The sequence below is a fragment of the Triticum aestivum genome, chromosome 3B, assembly GCF_018294505.1.
Source record: "Triticum aestivum cultivar Chinese Spring chromosome 3B, IWGSC CS RefSeq v2.1, whole genome shotgun sequence".
NCBI classification, from domain to species: Eukaryota; Viridiplantae; Streptophyta; class Magnoliopsida; order Poales; family Poaceae; genus Triticum; species Triticum aestivum.
The window spans coordinates 836,742,397-836,761,683 of NC_057801.1; the positions used below are offsets into that span (position 1 = coordinate 836,742,397).

Genomic DNA, 19,287 nt, shown 5'->3' on the forward strand with positions numbered 1-19,287 from the left:
TTTTGATTTTCATGCTTTGTTCCCCATCACAGATAATGTATGTCCTCGGTGCCTTGGTCACAAAGCACACATCATGGTGGATGAGCCAAGCCTCGTCGAGCCAACCTCTCGTTCGTCCAGCACCGGTCCTGCTTGGCGAGCCAGAGGAATAGCTTGGCGTCGGTGCGAGCCCAACCCTTCCAAGTCAGCCTCCAGTCCATGTCCTCAATGGAGCCTTGGAAGAGAGCTCTGTAGCATGACGTGGCGGAGTAAGAGCTACTGTTGGTCCATCGCCAGCATGTACAACATAATTATGAAGATCAGTCAGAAAGAAAGAAAAAAGAATTAAAATCATGTTCCATTATATTTAGTGACCATCATGCTAAATCTTTGATCAATAATCAAGCAATATATTACATCGGCCATATCGAATATCTAGAAAAATATTCTTACAGTTGCAGACCGGAACTCCGAGTAGCTACTTAAGAGTTTTGGCCAAGGACTTGAAGGATGTGAGATTCACTATTTGACAAAATCACAACCTAAACTCCGAAAGAAATTCAATGGTGATGTTAGCAGAAGGATGATGTGGCCAAAATGATCTCATCAACTGCGACCTCACAGCTGCTTTGTCATTGTAGTCGCCGTTATCGTCGTCACCATGACCTCCAAAACAATCAGCCACCACTAAACGAATCTCACGAAGAGTGCCAGATGGCAAGTTCTCAATGCCAACCGGTACGAATTCGGCAGAAATGTGGTAACGGCATCGCATCAAAAGCGTCTCTAGCTTGGGCAGAGCCCCCACTTGGAAGACCAGCGACAGATATGGACATTCCAAATTCATGTGCTTGAGTGCTCTGAATTCCCTGCCGGAGATGATTACCCTTTCTTCCCTTTTGTCAACCGAACGTATATATAGTCTTAGGTAGGCAAGGGAAGGCAACCCTGCAACAATACTGACACCATCAGCAGCCTCCCTGACGGAAAGAGTTAAACTGTCAAGCTCGTGGAGCTGAGCAATCCATTGGGGGATTTTTTGGAATTCACATCTATACAGATCAAGCTTATGAAGACGACGAGGTGGGGTTAGTGTGCTGCTCCAGCCATCGACCCATAGGTCTTGAAGGCATTTGGACCCAATACTAAGGCTCCTGAGACTGCAAGAAAGCTTTCCAATGGAAGAGCACAAGGCATCAACACGCATGTTGACCGCTCCCTTAACAAATTTCCAAGCCATCTCAAGTTCCCTTAAGTTTGTCAGCTCACCAAGGCCCTTGATATTTTCTACCGAGCTTTGAATGAAATCAACACCTCGCAAGGTGTGAAGAGATTTCAACCTTCCGATTTCGTCAGGCAACAACACATGATTTGAATAACTGAGATGTGACAACCGAGGCAAAGTAACAATATCTGATGGAAGAAATGTTCGCCCTTTAATTTCTATTGTCTCCAATTGCTGCAACTCCCCAATTTTACTAGGTATGATCAAATCTTTCCTGACACAAATCTTCAGATATCTTAGTAGAAACAACCAACGAATATCGGTGAGATCTAGTCTCTCACATCTCCAATCTATAATGTAAAGAACTCGGATAAACTTCAGCACCAGAAAAGAATGCACAAGAGACCCTCTTAAAAGTAAGACTGACCGGACATGTGATAGTGACCCATTGATTGCTGCCAGTATTCCGCCATCGTCTTCACCATTGTACTGAATGGAGACTCGACGGACCCTTCTTTGTTCTCCTGTCACAACTTCTGGCCCATCAATAACAAGATTAAAATTCTCTTCAGCAGCCTTGGATCTAATGAGATCAAGCATTATATCATGTACTCTGCAAGACAACACCTCATCATTGTAGTCTATCTCCACGGGTTGGATCATGCTCATGTTGATGAGCTTATAGAAGTAGTCTTCTGCGACATCCTCTGCATCACGCAGACGAGTTTTACTCACAAAGCCTTGAGCTGTCCACTGCCTCAACAAATCCTCTTTTTTTATCTCGCTATCCTCTAGATACTTACCAATATCAAGCAGGCATGTCTTAAGATGGTAAGATAGATGCGTGTAGCTAAGATCCAATACTTGCTCCATATTTTTAAGATCATCATGATTTCCATCAAACACGGACACCAAAGAATTCCTTACAGAATCCCATCTTGACCTTGGGTTATGAACCAGAAGGCTTGCTATACTGATAATAGCAAGTGGCAAGCCACCACATTTTTTCAGAATATCACTTGAAATATCATCTGGTACATAAGGATGAGCTTCTTTGGAACCAAATATTCTACTAACAAGTAGTTTTCTTGAGTCTTGGGGACTTAGTGGTTCCATCTCATGAACATATCCTTTGCTATGTCTGCAACAGTCATGTGCAACATTGTGAATCCTGGTAGTTGTTACCACAATACTGCCACAATCGTCTTTTGTAAAAGCACATTTAATAACATTCCACGTCGGGGAATCCCATATATCATCGATTACTATGAAGTACCTGCAAATAAAGTCACATATATAAAATAAAAACAGAGCCATAACGTAGTATGTTCAAACCTACAAAATGGTGTCACCCACGGGTATCCATGCCACATTGCTCACAGTCACCCGGTCAAGCACGCAGCCATTCCAACCCTAATACCTCCCACACACGCAAGCAGCCAGTCCTACCGGCCTCCCGGCATGTACACACAGAATGAGGGCGCCGTGCTGGTGGCGGCCAGCTGGACTCATCATGGCGCGTCAGTGGCAAGTACTTCCTCCGTAAAGAAATATAAGAGCGTTTAGATCACTCTTATATATCTTTTCAGAGGTAGCACATTAATCCGTGTGGGCTTGAGCTTGCACATGCGAGACAACTACATGCCAAGATGGGAAGAGTGGGGTTCCACCAATCTCTGTGGTGCATATTAGACATGAGTAGTGAGCACCGCCGCCATGGGATCCATTTTGCCAACAAGGGCGATGGGAGGAGAGAGATGGGGGTTGCAACAGCGGCTAGTCATTTGGCCCATAGCACCACCCCATGGGAGGCTTCGCAAGGGATACGTGGGTACGAGGACAAGTGCTTCACTAGTTTATTGATGAAGACAAATACTAATTATTGGTGAGGACAAGTCACTTGCCTATTGGTGAAGACAAATACTTCACTTAGGGTATCTCCAACAGCAATCCGCAAATTTCTTCCCGCATGTGTCCACGCACAGAGGAGGCCAGTCCACGGACATGGATGTCGGAGGCTATCATCCAACCGTAGCCACATACATTTTAAACACTTTTTCAACAAGCCGGATGAAACTCATGCAAACACGGTCAGGTTTCATATAAACACGATGGATTTCATATAAACCAGACGAAAACGTTTACATTTTGGACATATTCTAAGTAAAAAGGTAAAACTATATGCACATACGGTCGCGTGGACCTCCACTACCACGACACGGATACATTACACTAGTCTACGGCTGCCCGCAGTGGACCCCTTTGTCTTCCCCATGTCCAGCAGCCCGCTCACCGGACTGTCGAGAGCCCCGGAGGTATAGCTTCAGCTCAGACGGTGGCTCGCTTCCCCACAGCTCATTAGAGTGGAACCGACGGCTGATGCTTCAGCCGAAGGAGAAGGGGGGTGCCTCCCCTTCCGTGGAGCCAGGTATGGGTCAACGATGGTCTGCGCTGAATAACCGGGCAAGTCACTGGCCATGCAAGCTGGCGACACGCCGACAGCGGCCTTCCTATGACCGAAGTGACAGCGGTGTCCCGTGTTCTACTTTTTCTCTATGTTGACGGCAAACGCGGATGCGCTGGCCACCGACTCGTCGATCTCCACACATGTGACTTCTTTCTCTACCAGCAGGGCGCGGTTACGCGACACGGCGTCGTCGATGGCAACGGCGATGCCCATGTCGCCGTGCCGACCTGGAGCAACTCGCCACTCCTCTGCGAGCTGTCTAGGAGCGGCGAGATGTTGAACCATGCACCGGCTTGGGGCTTGGGTGGCAACTTGCTCTATCGGGATAGGAGAGAGAGGAGGAGGATCGAGCTGCCTCGCTCGTATCCTGTTGGCTCGGTTAGCCACCCTGCCCACTTTTTATGCTGAAGAACTGCTCTTGTCCGTCGGATGCCATCGAAATGGTGGAGAAAATGATGGAAGGAGGAGATGGGGAGCGGCGAAGTGGTGTGGTTCTTGCTCGGTGTCTATCCTCGTTTAAATAGAGTGCAAATGGGAGGAGCTTGCCTGGTGTTGCTTTTAATGCCGACCCGCTCGTCAACAGATGTGTGGCCGGAGTAGGTTTCTCAGAGGCTTTCAAATGCGGCGAGGAGGCGTGTTTAGGCCGGTCATGCAGCGGTCTGCGAGCCACTTCAATGGCGGAGGCACTGAGAGGTTGCGTCCGTCCTAAGCCGTCTTTAATGTGGAGCTGGCACCTGGCGGGAAGCACCCGCGGGAGGGAGGAGGGGTTTTGGGTTGCCAAGGCGGTCAGAAGTAGGCGTGGTAGCGGTCCGGACTTCCGCAACCCCCCCCCCCCCCCAACGTTTGTCTTCGATTTGGGGGAGAAAGTACGCCCGAACTGCGCCGTGGACCAATACAGGCCCACTTTGAAACATTTTCGCTGTCCGGACAGCACGGTCCGGACGGATGCGGGCGTGTTGATGATCAGCGTTGGAGATGCCCTGATAGAGCAAAGTTTATGCAACACAAATTCTTCCTGCAGTTCCGAAACATTGAAATGTGTATTTTAAACTTCTAGACTAAAATCCAGGAAAAACAGATTGCTGGCTTCTTAGCCACTGGAGAACGTAACCATACTTTAAACATCTTCTTATGCGCATTAGACCCTGAACAAACCAATAGTGTGAGATACATTGCAAGCGTGCATGGTATGAAGAGCTTCTGATTTTTGCAAAGTCTCCAATCTAGCCGAGTGTTTCCCAAAACATGTGCATGAGATTGGTATTTTCTAAAACTGAAATTGACATCATCTTCCATGTCCGTGATTGATTTTACAATAATTCGTATTGGTCTTTGTTTCTCCATCCCTCTAATCTAATCAAACTTGCAAACAAATACACGCCTGTAAATCATCTTGAGGAATGTATTATTTTAAAATAAATAACTAAGTATCATCTCAATTACTAGATGACATGCCATGCAGTTGAGGTAAAAGTGCTAGAAGGATTGGCAGATGAAAGGAATTGAGGGAGATAATAGAGGTGGTTTTCTAAAGTGACTGCTGATGGCACATGAAAGACGACCAGATCAAAACCACTATGGAACCGACAGGAACAGTGTAGAGGATACTAGAGCACCAAATGGTTAGAGGTTTTGAAATCGAAGTTATTTTCATGCCCCCACGCACTTGGCCCCTGCCATGGCTTGTCCAAAACTAGTGGGTAGTTGCAGTATTGCTTAAGGTGGTATGTTGACCGTTGGGTTGGGTGCATATACAAAAGAGTTCGGTGATAGGACCTTGAAAAATAGCACAAAGTAAAATGGGCAACGAGTAACCAAGAAAATATTGCATTAGGATTCTTCAATTTGATGTAGTTTACTTAATTAATTACTGCTCCAAGTCTAATGGTTGACAGTGTATACCTGTCGTTCTGAAGCAATCTTCGCATTTTGTCGATGAGCTGCATTTCGTTTAACTTTGCTTCCTTGGAACCATAGCCAAATTTATCTAGAATATGCTCAAAAAGTTTCTTCACATTAGGATTCCGACCCACTGAAACAAAAGCTCTATGTTGGAATTGGGATTGAAGCTCGTCATACACTGCCTTGGCAAGTGTTGTCTTGCCCAATCCTCCAAATCCGACGATCGAAACTATCTTGAGTTGCGGTTTTGAGACATTCCCATCCCCATCCTTATTAGAGAGCCACCTGATTAGCTTGTTTCTTGGCTCTTTGATGCCAACGAGCTCCTTTGGATCTTTGTATATAGCCAAAATGCGAGGATCAAAGGTAATAGTGTCAGCTACATTAGCCATGACTTCATCAACCTTGCATCTTTCACGTCTATCAGCCACAACCTGAACTTGTTTCTTGATGTCTTTGATAGCGTCTTCAATCGGATTGTGAGTCTTGCCCCACGTGAAGAGGTTGAACATCCTATGCATGAGCCCCATGAAGAGGCCCATGTCAGAGGCATGCCCAATGTGTACCAGGAATCCATCAACAACATCCTCAATGTCATATGACATCTCCCTGACACTGTCAGCCCAGCGCTTGACCTTGTCATCGAGGTAGTCCCGATGTACCTCCGACACCTTGCACAAGGCTAGCTGCATCTCCCTCAGCTCTTCTGATAAAGACTCTATGTCTATCTTCACGCTTATCTCTAGATTGTACTCTTTGTTGAGGAGATCGCCAAGCTTGTGGCGCAGGCTGCCCATGGCCCCGGTTGCAAGATCCACAATTCTGTTGCTCATATTGCTGTGTTGGTTGCCCAAAATACTTGGAGTTGTGTGGAAGCTAAGGCACTCTAGTTGCTTGGGAAATTGTCGTCGTGTATCTTTGTAGCTAATAGAATTGTTGCCCTTGCACGCAGAATAGTGAGGTATTTAGATTAAATAAACTAATTTCTTAAAAGATGCAAGTTGGATTATTTGAAAAAGCTCACCATCGGAACTGCCTCTTCTTGATGAGTTGCATTGATGTTGGGTTTGATCTCGCTAAAAGCATACTCAACAATCTTATTCTTTTTCTTCTAACAACATACACATTTTGTTAAGAAAATAAACGGAGACAAAAAGAGAGAAGATACATATACAAGTGTCAAACCGGTCACCTTGGTGTCATCTCGAATCTTCATATCTCCCCTAGGTTCCTCGGGATCATATACCACAACCGTCAAATTCACCTCATCTAGTCCATCCGGCTCTATAATGAACATGTGTTCAGTGATATCCTCGGCTTTGACCTCCCTGTTGACTTTTGTGCTCTGCACAAGAAACACGTCGGTGTATGGCATACCGTGTGGTGTATTCTCCCGTGCTTGCATTGTTATTTGGATAGCAAACTTGGATTGTGGTGACACAATGCCTTTGTTTGGTTGTGTGCAGTATTGTCGGCTTGGCGTATCGATGTTGAAGGCGTAGTAACCTTTTGTCTTGTTGATTAGCTCAACTATGGATGATATTGACTTATGAAGCTCAAAAGGAAACCGTAGTTCGAGCGGCATAATTCCAAGCATGTCATCCGAGTAAAGGTGTATCTGCGAGAGAAAAGCGAGATACATTATATACTCCATCCATACCATAATTGTAAGTTGTATTGTACTTTCCTTGTGATGCCTATTATAAGTTGGTGATGCATCAAATGTGTTGTATACTCCATCCCTCAACTGAGTGAATGCACACGGTTACATCCTAGAAGGGTGATGTTAAACTCATTGAATTTACGGAGAAGGGCGACGTACGAGAGCATCTCGGCTCACCTATCTTTATGGTGCAGGGCACTCAGATTACTTTCATAGAGCCAGATTCCGAGGAGCAGAACTCTTACCCTAAGACCTTTCAAGACACCCTAGATGCTAGGGACGACACATATGAAACGGTAGACCTACTGCAGATGTTGGCGCCAAACCTGGCAGCGCCGCTTCTTCTTCCACCTCACAATCTCTCTACATACTCTCTTGTTTCTCTTGAACACACAAGCACACATGTGAAAACTGAAGAAAACACACACGCACGCACCCACGCACATAACCAAGAAAGATGACCAGATGCTTTGCCCAGAACACTTCCTGGGTGAACACAAATAGTACATTGTTTCTTCTGCCAACACGGCTGCTTTTCTCATTCCTTTTCTTGACTTAAATAGGCAGTATAAGATAAGGACTCACAGATCTGCTGATCCTAAACTTAAGCCAAGGCCATGCACCCCTGGAATCTCTCCACGATGCAGAAGACTCGGCCACCACACACACACGTACACACCTAACCAGCTAACCCATGCACTAACTAATCCCTAACTACACGCACACGCACAGTACTTGCGCAGCGTCTACTCAACGGCCAGCATACACATGCACATGGCTAGCTAACAAACTCCATCCGTGACTAAATCAACTAACTATGCTGATCCACTACTACTAGCTTGCATGCACACACATGATCTGACCTTTACGTGAGTACACAGGCGCAGCCTAGTGGATCGACACGACTACATGCATGAATGGAAAAAAACAGGAAACAATCTAAACCTAGCACTAATAACAAGATTAGTTCCAACATATTGCAGAAAAAAATTGGAATCCAAAATTCTCACTTAAAATGATACATGCGTCTCTCTGCTCACATTAAATGATGCATGCGTCTTAAACAATGCACTTATTTAACTGAATGGCACAATCTGGCTTACCTGGTCAATGTGCTCATTCATGTTTTCTTCAGTTTCATTGAGAATACAAATTATATCCAATATAAAAGGTCTATTTGATGGTTCTTTTTTCCTGCAGTGTGCCGCAATTTTCAAACATTTAGTTACTTGCTGGTATTGGGACAGCACCGTATCTTTCGGTGATTTATCCCACCTGTGTATCCACCTTCGAAGCACCTGCATTTCCCAAATGACACTTTCTATGTTAATTAGATGACACTAGCCCGGTAGTGTGTGTCCTCAAAGAGTGCATCGGCTCACCTCATACCACAACATAAATCCATATATATATAACCAAAACTAGAATGTTTTTCTTTCAAGTTTGCGAACATGTATTATTCTACTACTTTGGATCCATTGCAAATGCACGGGCACATTGCTAGTCATATTTAAACAGTCGACACTCAAATGTATTGTGTGTGTGCGCGCGCGTGGAGTAGATGAAGCTTTGACAAAGAGTAGTGGATTTATGTTGTGGTATGAGGTGAGCCGATGCACTCTTTAGTGTGTGTGTGTGTGTGTGTGTGTGTGTGTGTGTGTGTGTGTGTGTGTGTGTGTGTGTGTGTGTGTGTGTGTGTGTGTGTGTGTGTGTTACGTTTCACTCAAAATATATTCATCGGGGTGCTTTGATGAGGTGAGGGAGAGGGATGTGGTCAGTTTCAAGATACTAAGGGGTTTTATGCAAATTGGAGCAGAGAACTGGGGTATTTTTGCAAAAATGTCGTAAATGACCTCACAACCATTAGATGCAGATCTGATGGTTAGAAATAACAAATGGCAGACAGACCATCATCACTAACTGAGTCTTCTATAGGAGTAGAGATTTTATCGAGCTACCAATATATTATTCATATAAGGGGTGATATGTCAATTCAATATTGTGGGATGCAAAATAAGTCCTTCATCTAAACAAATGTAAGCAAATTATGCAGTACCCACGAAAAGAGAATCAAAATAAAGTGCAAAACTTTGGCATATATAGTTTTAAAAATGGAACATCTGCATAATGAGATAGTTGGCTCTTACATTAACATTATTTGGATCACCCCTACATCCCGTTACCAGTTCCGTGATTATAACACCCAAACTATACATGTCAGCCTTTTTTGACGTCTTGCCACCATTCACGTATTCTGGAGCACAGTATCCCCTACAGAAGAAATGCCATATTGATGCATTATATCATCAAGAGACTTGTAAACTGTAAATTCCACAAAAAGACAATATGTTATATTGATGCATGGCTTACTGTGTTATAAAACGGGCACCACTGGTGTGTGTGTGTTTATCAAGTCTTGATAGACCAAAATCTGTTATCTTTGGCACCATATCATCATTTATCATTATATTGCTAGGTTTGAGGTCCATATGGATAATATTATTTTCCTCGTGAAGGTAATGCAAACCATGACAAATTCCTTTAATTATTTCATACCGTATACTCCATTTAAGTCCTCTTAATTCATCTGAACATGAAAAGGGGGGAAGTGAAGTAGGAAGAATAAAATATTCAAACAGACATGCTAAACTGTATACTAAGGAGTGTAGAACATTTTAATGGAAGTATGTCCATAAGAATTTTTCAACCCATGGAATTAAATGTACTAGTAAGCAATGTTGAGGAAATCGTTAACTCGTAGCTGCTCGGTTGGCCGGTAAGTAAGGGATTAATAGGCTAATCGGCAAATTAATCCATTAATTGGATGATTTATTAGTTTATCGGCCACTCGGTGACCCTACAAGTAGGGATTAACGACAAGTTAATTGGTTAATCAGACAAATTCTTGAAGAGCGCTAGTAAGAGAGAGAAATTATGAACTAAATGAAGATCTGCATGAAATGTATCTTTGTCATACCTGTAATATGTTTATCAAGGCTTCCATTGCTGATATACTCAAAACAAAGTAATCTTTCTCTTATCTGGGCCATAACCAATTCTGTTGATCCTGCCTCTTTTATCGCTTCACGATGTGTATTTGAACAAAAGCCAAGAAAGCGGACTACATTTCGATGGCTAATAATCTTCATCAAGCTTTTAACCTCACGATCAAATAACCTGTCGTTGATTGTGTGTTCACTCATAATTATCCTCTTCACGGCAACAATCCTACTGTGGAGCACACCCTATCCGTAAGCATTTAAATGTGGTCATTCTCAGCCCCCTCACGCCAAAACAAAGACCTATTGCACTTATTAATGGAAGTAGTAATATTTTATCAACTTCAGATCTTTAATAACATACTCCCCCCAAAACAAAATCTTACCTTGTAAACCACCCCAAATCCGCCCTCGCCAATTTTTCTCATTTCAGAGAAATTTTCTGTAATCTCCTGTAAAAGTGCTAATGCCAGATTGGTTGGTTTCTCAGATCCGGAGAGTATGCGCTCCAGGACAATTCCATCCCCCATTTTAAGTGCAAGGTGCTCTTGAAAACTAGAAAAAGCACAAATTAGTCTCCTTGAGACATGCTTGCACTGCATAAATATACAATAAGTAATTACTTACTGTTGGCTTTATAAGCTAGGATCAAACTCACGTGTAAGTATGATCCTCGGCTACACGGGCGCGTACTACTCCAGGAAGAAGTCATGGTTCCAAGGCAAACAAGTCCGGCAACGGCGGTTCCAAGACAAACAAGAATGGCGACAAGGTGAAGAAGGGTGGCAAATCAGCGACTATTGGTGGAGGAATGAGAGAAGCGCCAAATTATCATCGCACTGCAACATCCCCATCTAGAACCCGATGTTGACCTACACCAACTGTGGCGTGTGGCAGGGAAGATGAAAATTATTCTCTGAACCCTACAAGTGTAGCAGGCAATCATGGACAACGACGTAACCCAGTCTGTGTTGATGACATTGGCGGAGTTCGTGGCGGCAAGAGAGACGTCGGACACATGCATGAGAATTGGAGAAGATCGCGTCATGAAGGTTCTGGCACAAGTACTCAAGAGGCAATTTCACAAGCTACAGATGGAGGAAACTGAATCCATGAACGACTATGCCATGTGTCTCATTACCTTGGTGGGAACGATCCGCACGTTTGGTGGAAAGCTCGAGGTCGGGATTGTGGAGAAATTTTTATGTTCAACGACTGATAAATTCACATACATCATCTGCATGCTCGAGCAGCTATACGACATCGCGGACATGTCCATAATGGAGGTGACTGGACACCTATGGACATGCAAAGAGATGCACGTGGTTGTCGAAAAGGTAAGGGAGAAGGTGTTGACCAACTCCTATACTAGTGCACAGATTGGGAGTCGCCAAGTAGCAAATGAAAGCATGACAGCTGCGAAGGCTCAAGTAACACAAAGCACGACAGATAGACCAGAAAAGGCAAGCCACAAGGTTGTGGTAAGGCGTGCTGATCTAATGAGCGAGAGCCACGTGACTTGGATATGTCCAAGGTCGAGCGCTATCACTTCAACGAGATGATGAGTCACTTTGCGAACGATTGTCCGTAGCCTAACAATAGGGAGATCAAGAAAATTTGGTGTAGCGGAAAGATGAACTTTTAGGTCTTCTCATGGCTGACGTTTTCGACCTTGCCCAATCCGTGTTTGTGAAACCAAACCAGAACGTGCCACTTCATCACAAGAAAATAATACCAAAATTATCCAAAAACTAGAACACGTTGGGTAACTACACGGGTGATAGTAATCACATGACGGGGTGCAATGAAAAATTCCTCGAGCTAGAATACGATGGTGAAGGATATGTAAAATTCAGTGATGGTTTGGTTGTGGAGATTTGCGATAAAGGTTCTGTCCTCTTCGAGGGTCTCACAGGCAAACATCGCATACTCACCTGAGTATACTACATCCCTGGGTTCGCAACAACATCATCTCTGTCAGAAAACTTGAAGAGAATGGATGCCAAGGTGGATATTTAGAACAAAGTAATGACGATCTTTGATAAGGTCCGACACGTGCTAGCACGTGTAAATCGCACGTGGAACAGGTTCTACATCCTCAATCTTGCTCAATCTCAACCGTAGTGTTGGTTCATCAAGAGTGATGATGACTCCTGGTTATGGCATGCTAGATTTTGACACGTTGACTTTTACGCCTTGAAGAAGATGTAGAAAATGAAGATGGTACATGTGATGCCATTTATCGACATGTTGATCGAGTATGTGACGGGTGCTTGGTTGGAAAACAACATCGAAACAGTTCCCTGCCTAGTCTACCTATCGTGCGAGTGTTGCACTTGACCTGCTCCATGATGATCTATGTGGCCCTATCACCCCAGTAACTCACACAGGAAAGAAGTATTTCTTTTTTTTTTGATAGATGACTATTTGAGATACATGTGGATCATTCTCGTACGACCTAAAGATGAGGGGTTTGAAGCTTTCAAGAAGGTGAAGGCTACAACAGTGATGGAGCACAAGTTGATGGTTCAAGCTCTACGCACATATCACGATGGGGAATTTATGTCTGGATGATTTCAACGAGACAACGACTACTGTGATAAGATTGGAATAAAAGATTCCACACGGCACCTTATATGCCACAGCGGAATAGTGTAATCATGCGTGTGTAGTACAACCAAAAAGTTGTGGTAGCACCCGGGGGTCCCGACCCCCTTTATCTGGTCTGTTGAGCCTTGATGAGATTCGTGGATGGGTCTGTCGAACAGCATAACATTTGCTGGGGCAGCGAATTAATCCAGTCCATTCTGACTGAGCTAAGAGCATCTACAGTTGCCATGGACATATCCGGTCCCTCAAATGCTCGCGGACCTGTCCGGGCGCGTCCTGGTACAGTAACCAGTCACGCCTTAAATAATGCAATCCATATCCAGACTTCTCAATTATCATATTTCAAATACATACAAACTCATGCAACTACGTCGATGCATTTTACACACATCGTCCGGCCACACCGTCAGTACTAACATGCCATCGGACTACTAAAATTTGGCATGTTTGGGTATGGTGGAGATCATCCACGACTGCCCTTGCCCTTCCCGGAGCCCTTGCCGTCCTTCTCGCGAAAGTGTCGGTCGAAGTCACAGTAGGGATCGAGCCGAATCTGCTCGTCGTTGGAGTTGTCCTTGTCGTCGTTGTCCTCCTTCCCCTCCTTCGGTGGTAGTCCGGCCTTGGCATGGACCGCCCGATTCTGCTCTCAGGTGAGGGCATGCATGTTCCTCCGTTGTCATTTCTTCACAATACAGACGCGGATGGCTTCCTCTGCTGCGGCCGCCCATGCCGCCGTATCAGCCGCCTCCACTGCCGCCATTTCCGCCGAGATACGGGCCTCGGCGACCCTTATCCTCTCCTTCCTACAGTGGGCTGTCGTTCCCGGTTGGACTCATAGTCTGCCCGACGGGTGATGGGGAAGGAGAGATTTTTCGGCTGCCGGGACCGCGATGATCCAGCCCTAGAGGAATCGAGCACCCGTTGAGCCCACGATGTGGAGTCGCGAAAGATCCGTCCGTCGGCCGCGCAGTGTCCTCCCGGGAGCGGGGAGTGCAATGCAGACCACCATTGCCTCCTCCAACCCGCATGGGATGACACCCCAGTCGACGGATCCAGATTGGTCGGAATCAGATCTGTTGTCCGTCATGTCGGAGACGGCCGGAAATCACTGAAGGTGAGCTCGGGTGGCGGAGAGAGTGGAGGGGAGAGGAGTGTGAAGTGGGTAGGCTTTGGTCCGATGAGCAGATGGATACGAATATATATGAGGTTGGGTGGGCTAGCATGGGCCGGATCCGACATGCCGGATGCGCATGGGCGCGTCCGGGAGGTTCATATCCGCTCATATTTTGGTTGGATATAAGAGGTGCCGGTCAGTCTGTGCGTTTGTGGCGTACGTCTGGGTCAAAATTTTATGGCTGGTCTGAAATGGGGCAAGCCGCTTAAACGTTTGAGGAGGGTTCAAGGCGCCCGGCTGTAGATGTTCTAACAGCGCTGCTCCTAGCGACAAGTAGGGCATAGGGGTGGCAGGTATATAGCAGGTCTGCCGATTACTGTTCAGAAGACCACTCATTGTTTTCGTAAAGGAGAAATGACCACTCAGAGGCGCTGCATGTGAGAGGATAATATCAGGTTGAGCGAGTGGCCTGAGATGTTTGATTTTGACATACAGATTCCCACGGCGAGCTCAGTATTTTTAGCTATCCTCCTAGAGAAGTATGGATACTCGATGTAACAACTGAGTGTATCGAACTTTGCAATTTTGTGAGATGTTTGAATTCTATCTAAGATATACTTCCTCATCAATTTTTTGCATTCTCTCTATGTGAATAGCATCGATAGATAGGCGTTAATTGTAGGCCAAATTCTTGAGAGATTAAACTTAGGTCGGTATTGAAGTCCTACTGTCCTAGAGAATCAGGTGCATACGGAAATATATTAAACTAAATGGTCACTTCGGCGGATTGAACCACGGGCCGACAGGTCAGTCCTGATATCGACATGAGCCACAGGCCCGACGGGTGACACATGCAGGGGATTCCGCCGGCACACGAACAGTGCTACGCTAGGCTCAGTTGTATTTAAAATACTGTCATGCTCACGCGCTTAGAGAATATACATCTTCAAAGCCGAAGAAACCTCCTGTAATCGATAATGTAGATGACAAAACTTTACGTCTCCATCTTTAGAAGATCTGAATACAACACCTGGGGTTCTAAATTTGCATCACCTCCAGGAGATGTAAAACTAACTAGCGCGCGCCAACCGCCTTACCGCTTTCAGTTTTGTTCTGCCCGCCGCCTCCTCGGCTGCAGCCGCCCACCCCGCCACGGCCTTCACTGGGTGACCACCATCCCCAATCCTGCCGCCGTCGCAGCAGTTTTGCCCCACCCCGTCCGGTGGCCGTCGCGGCTGCGCCGCCAGCGGGTCGGCAATCCGCGGTGGAGGGGTGAAGCGGTCGGCGACGCGCTACCAGGCGGAGAACCCATCTCGGCTGACCAAGAAATCAAAGGCGGCCGCGGCTCCGTCGGTCGATTCACCGCTGTTGATGGTCGCGGCATCTGCATCCGATCAAGGAACCCCTACTCCACTCGCCGTCGGCCATGGAGGAATACGTGGTCACACCCACGGTCACCGCATCCAACATGTTCGACGAAATGTCCAACAATGGTGACAGAAATGTCCAACAGTGGATGTACAGTAGCCGCGCAGCCGTCGGCCGGTTTTACATCTTCATTTGCAGCATTTATTGGAGTTGGTGTTTTACATCACCAATATTCATCGTCTGTTGGAGTTGCCTCCTTTTTGGAGATGTAAAATGCACTTTTTGAAGATATAAATTTACGTCTTCTAGTTTCATATCTCCAAATTTGTATCATCTATTGGAGATGCTCTTAGTATTGCAGTAGTCTGCTAAGGGCATTTCTGACAGCGACCCGTAAATTTTCTCCCGCATCTGTCCACGGACAAGGGATCAGTCCAAGGACATGGATGAGGGAGGCCGTCATCAATGCTGCCCGGATATATTTCAGCCACAATCCAAGGCACGAAATTTGTTCAAACACGAAGGGTTCCGTTAAAATTCAGACATAATTTGCATAAAAAGGTTGATATTTAATCGTTTAACTAAAATACAAAACAAACCTAAGCTCTATAACATGCAACAACCTCGTACGCGTGGCCGCCCTGCCCTGCCGAACCACCGTCGTCGTCCCTATCATTATCACCGTCGTCGTCGTCCCTGTCGTTATCGTCATCGCCGTCGTGGGCCCTCCAGCGACCGTACGACGCCGAGGGCCACGACAGCCTTATCCAGCTGTTGTATGCCGCTTGCAGAGGAGCCTCTCTGCCTCCTGCTGCACTGCATGGAGTGCCACCGCGGTCTCTGCTGACAAAGCCTTCTGAGCCTTGGCGGTGGCCATGTCGTGACCGGCATTGGCGGAGCCGTCGTTAAGCGACCACTCCTCGCCGATCTTGGCGAGCTTGCCGTGAAGGCGACGGCGGTGCCGGGCGGCCGTCTCCAAGGTGGTGACAGAGCGATCGAGCGCCCACGTGGCGGTGAAGTCAGGGACCCATTCCGGCACCACGTCTGACTTTGCGAACACGGAGCGACGATCGACATTGCACGCCGTCGTACCTCACATGCCTCCTCGGAAACCACGTCCCAAGATCCGGAGGCACTGGCGTAACCGCATCCATCGAGGTAGTGGAGGATGCGGCCCTGCGCCTTCGTGATCGCCGCGGCCTCCGAGAGGAGGCGAGGCCGCTGCGGTGGCGGCTCCTCCGGCGACTACTGTGGCGGCTGGTCTGGAAGAGATGACGATCTCCTTCTTGGTGAAGGAGCCGGCCGCCGCAGATGCCGGAGGGCCCAGAGAGTGATGGCGGCGGCGCCAAGAACCACCGGAGGAATTAGAGCTTTCGTCCCCGCCTCCTGCCGATGCGGAGCACCATTACTTCGGCATCACCACTGGGTTCGAAGAGTAGGAAGGGCTCAGCGAGGTGGGTGGCGGGTAGGCGGAGGCCATCGATAATCGGGGAGGGGGGTTGCGACTCTGTGTTTTGTCGGAGCACGACTTATATAGCCGCTGCCAGGCCAGGCCAGGCGATAGGGCGGTCAGCCCGCTTCAATGCGATGCAGCGGCCGGAGTTGGTTCTCAAGAAGCTGCGTCCGCATTGAAGCGGGGCCTGCCGAGAGGTCGCGTCGGTTAGTGCTGCCCTACCTCCGGTCACATCGCACGGCATCAATGCCGATCGTTGCGTGCTCTGGGCCAGCAGGAATGCGACGTGGTAAGTGACGTGTGCATCGGCAGGAAAAGCGTGAGAGAGACGGATTGAGGGTTTGGGATGGGCCAGTGTGATCAGAAGCGGGCTTAGGATTGATCCGGACGCCCGCGAAGCTTCCCCACGTTTGTCTACTGTTTGCGAGAGAAAGTACGTCCGGACCATGCCGCGGACCGATACAGGTCCGAGTTGAACTCCGTCCACGGTTCGAAGGGCGCGGTCTGAACGTATGCGTTTGAGGATCGCCGTTGGACATGCCCTGATCCAACCGGCGGTCAAAGGACATGGCACGTATCCACGTGCAAGATAATGCACGGGCGGCTAAGATAACCGGCATTACAGGCCTCCGGGTGCGGATAGGCCAGACTCAAACGAGAATAACCGAACAAATGATAAAAAATATATTAAAAAGAAAAAAAATATACATAAGTCTTAAAGAAGATATGCCGGTCTGTTTCTCAGACATACACCAGATGTATGTTAGAAAATTTGTACTCTCTCTATCCCATAATATAAGACGTTTTTTATATTAAACTAGCTTGCAAAAACATCTTACATTATGAGATGGAATAGTACTATATATGCATCAATGGGGTAACCGAGATATTTGACTGTTGTTCAAAGGTAAAATTTCAATCTTGAGCTAATCTACATAGCTGGACACGGAAAAAACTTCAAACAGAAATCCATAGCAAGGAAGTGCGTACCTAGTGGAGAACGGGCCGGTACCCCTATGTGTGGTCTACAAAGTACAAACTCAAATTGCACTGCAGATGTCCAAGCGATTTGGTCATTACCTGCAATAAAGAAGATTCGAAAAATGGTTTTAAGATGTACGTCAATGTATCATTCGCAAAAAAAGAAAGAAAGATGTACTCCCTTTGTCCGGAAATACTTGTCCTCGAAATGATTGTATCTAGACTTAATTTAGTTATAGATACATCCATTTTATCCATTTCTAGGACAAGTATTTCCGGACGGAGGAAGTACATCAATGTATAAAGGAAAATGAAACAAGATATGATGCTTGTCGAACTGAGATGACAATAGAAATTTTCCTAGTCACCAAGTTAAGTCTAATTTGTTGTCACTGCCTATGAGATTGCCAACACAGGAATTTGCTTAAATAGTTGTTTGATGGCAGCACAGGAACTCAAATCATGAACACACTGCTGGTTTATCAATAACACAGTTCAGAGCAATACGTAATTCTTGATGAGGCCCTGCAGTCCTATCATCAATCTCGGTATCAATTGTCCCGTGACTGCAAATGACGGCCTCTTCACTGTAACAAACAGAGTAGACCCGCCACGTCTATCACATAGGCATCACGGCAATCTCTCTTCCTGTACGAAACCAAAAAGATCTAAAACAAGTTAATCGAGTGAACCAGCTTCAGGAAGAGAAAGAAAAGAGTTGCGAAACAGGTTAATCGTGTGAACCAGATACAGGGAGAGAAGGAAAAGTGTTGTAAGACAAGTTAATCGTGTGAACCAGATACAGGAAGAGAAGGAAAAGTGTTTTCTCTTCATCAAATCTCTGTTGATTCTCTGTAGGTTTAGGAATCCCCAAATCAACCAAAACATGCGCAGTGCGTGAGATGTACATGGTACCTTCAAGATTCAGGGCAAAGGCTCATGGTAACAAAGGAAGAAAATTTGCACGGGGGAAGAGAGAGAGAGAGAGAGAGAGAGAGAGAGAGAGAGAGAGAGAGAGAGAGAGAGAGAGAGAGAGAGAGAGAGACGGCACCAACCTGGCTTTTGGAGATGAAGGGATTGTGGAGGAGATGCGAAGCAAGGCGCACGAAACCGTTCTGCTATGTGGCCATGGAGCAGTAGGAGTGCGCCATCGGCTTCAACAAAGCGTCAATGGAGGAACGTGAGGAAGACGGCATTCTGTCCCCCACATTAAAGCTCGTCCTGTTCGTAGGACCACTAGAGCAAAAGCCTAACCATCTTATCTTTAAAAAAAGAAAAAGAGAACTTCAACAAAAAAAAAAAAAAACGTAAGAGCACCTCTACCTCATATCTGTCCGATCAGCACTTCTCATTTCTAGCCTTCCTTTAGTCATATCCCCACTTCATATGAGATGACAGTGGTTAGGCATGGGTTTATGCAGTCTAGCTATTCGGGTTCAATTCTAATAATTGACACGCGATGCACATGAGTTTTCATCTATTTATTGATGATCAATCTTGGTGTGGTAGGACCACTTATTAAGATA

General features: G+C 46.3%; 1 protein-coding gene across 18 annotated transcripts; it reads right to left on the reverse strand.

Annotated features, from left to right (window-relative positions):
- Nucleotides 1-319: 319 nt before the first annotated feature.
- LOC123072814 (disease resistance protein RGA5) lies at nucleotides 320-18,976 on the reverse strand. Of its 18 annotated transcripts, none has more exons than XM_044496465.1 (13): nucleotides 18,817-18,976; nucleotides 18,269-18,409; nucleotides 17,771-17,860; nucleotides 10,622-10,790; nucleotides 10,214-10,481; nucleotides 9,607-9,823; nucleotides 9,384-9,507; nucleotides 8,512-8,534; nucleotides 8,340-8,430; nucleotides 6,766-7,191; nucleotides 6,598-6,684; nucleotides 5,574-6,514; nucleotides 320-2,480 (listed from the first exon to the last, which is right to left on the reverse strand). In XM_044496465.1, the coding sequence occupies exons 4-13, from the start codon at nucleotides 10,763-10,765 to the stop codon at nucleotides 515-517; spliced, it is 4,287 nt and encodes a 1,428-aa protein (XP_044352400.1). In that variant the 5' UTR covers nucleotides 10,766-10,790; nucleotides 17,771-17,860; nucleotides 18,269-18,409; nucleotides 18,817-18,976; the 3' UTR covers nucleotides 320-514. The 18 variants fall into 18 exon arrangements, with proteins under 18 accessions (XP_044352400.1, XP_044352402.1, XP_044352401.1 ...); XM_044496467.1 differs by having other exon boundaries at nucleotides 6,598-6,681; nucleotides 6,766-6,857; nucleotides 6,951-7,191; nucleotides 8,340-8,534; XM_044496466.1 differs by having other exon boundaries at nucleotides 6,766-6,857; nucleotides 6,951-7,191; nucleotides 8,340-8,534.
- Nucleotides 18,977-19,287: the final 311 nt, after the last annotated feature.

Bases quoted from the DNA above. Each gene is read 5' to 3' on its own strand.
- LOC123072814 (XM_044496460.1), bottom strand. From the start codon at position 10,765: ATGGGGGATGGAATTGTCCTGGAGCGCATACTCTCCGGATCTGAGAAA. The intron at 10,482-10,621 runs GTAAGATTTTGT...GCTTACGGATAG, and splicing joins GATTTGGGGTGGTTTACAAG to GGTGTGCTCCACAGTAGGAT. The intron at 7,192-8,339 runs GTAAGCCAGATT...TTTCTCTCGCAG, and splicing joins TGAATGAGCACATTGACCAG to ATACACCTTTACTCGGATGA.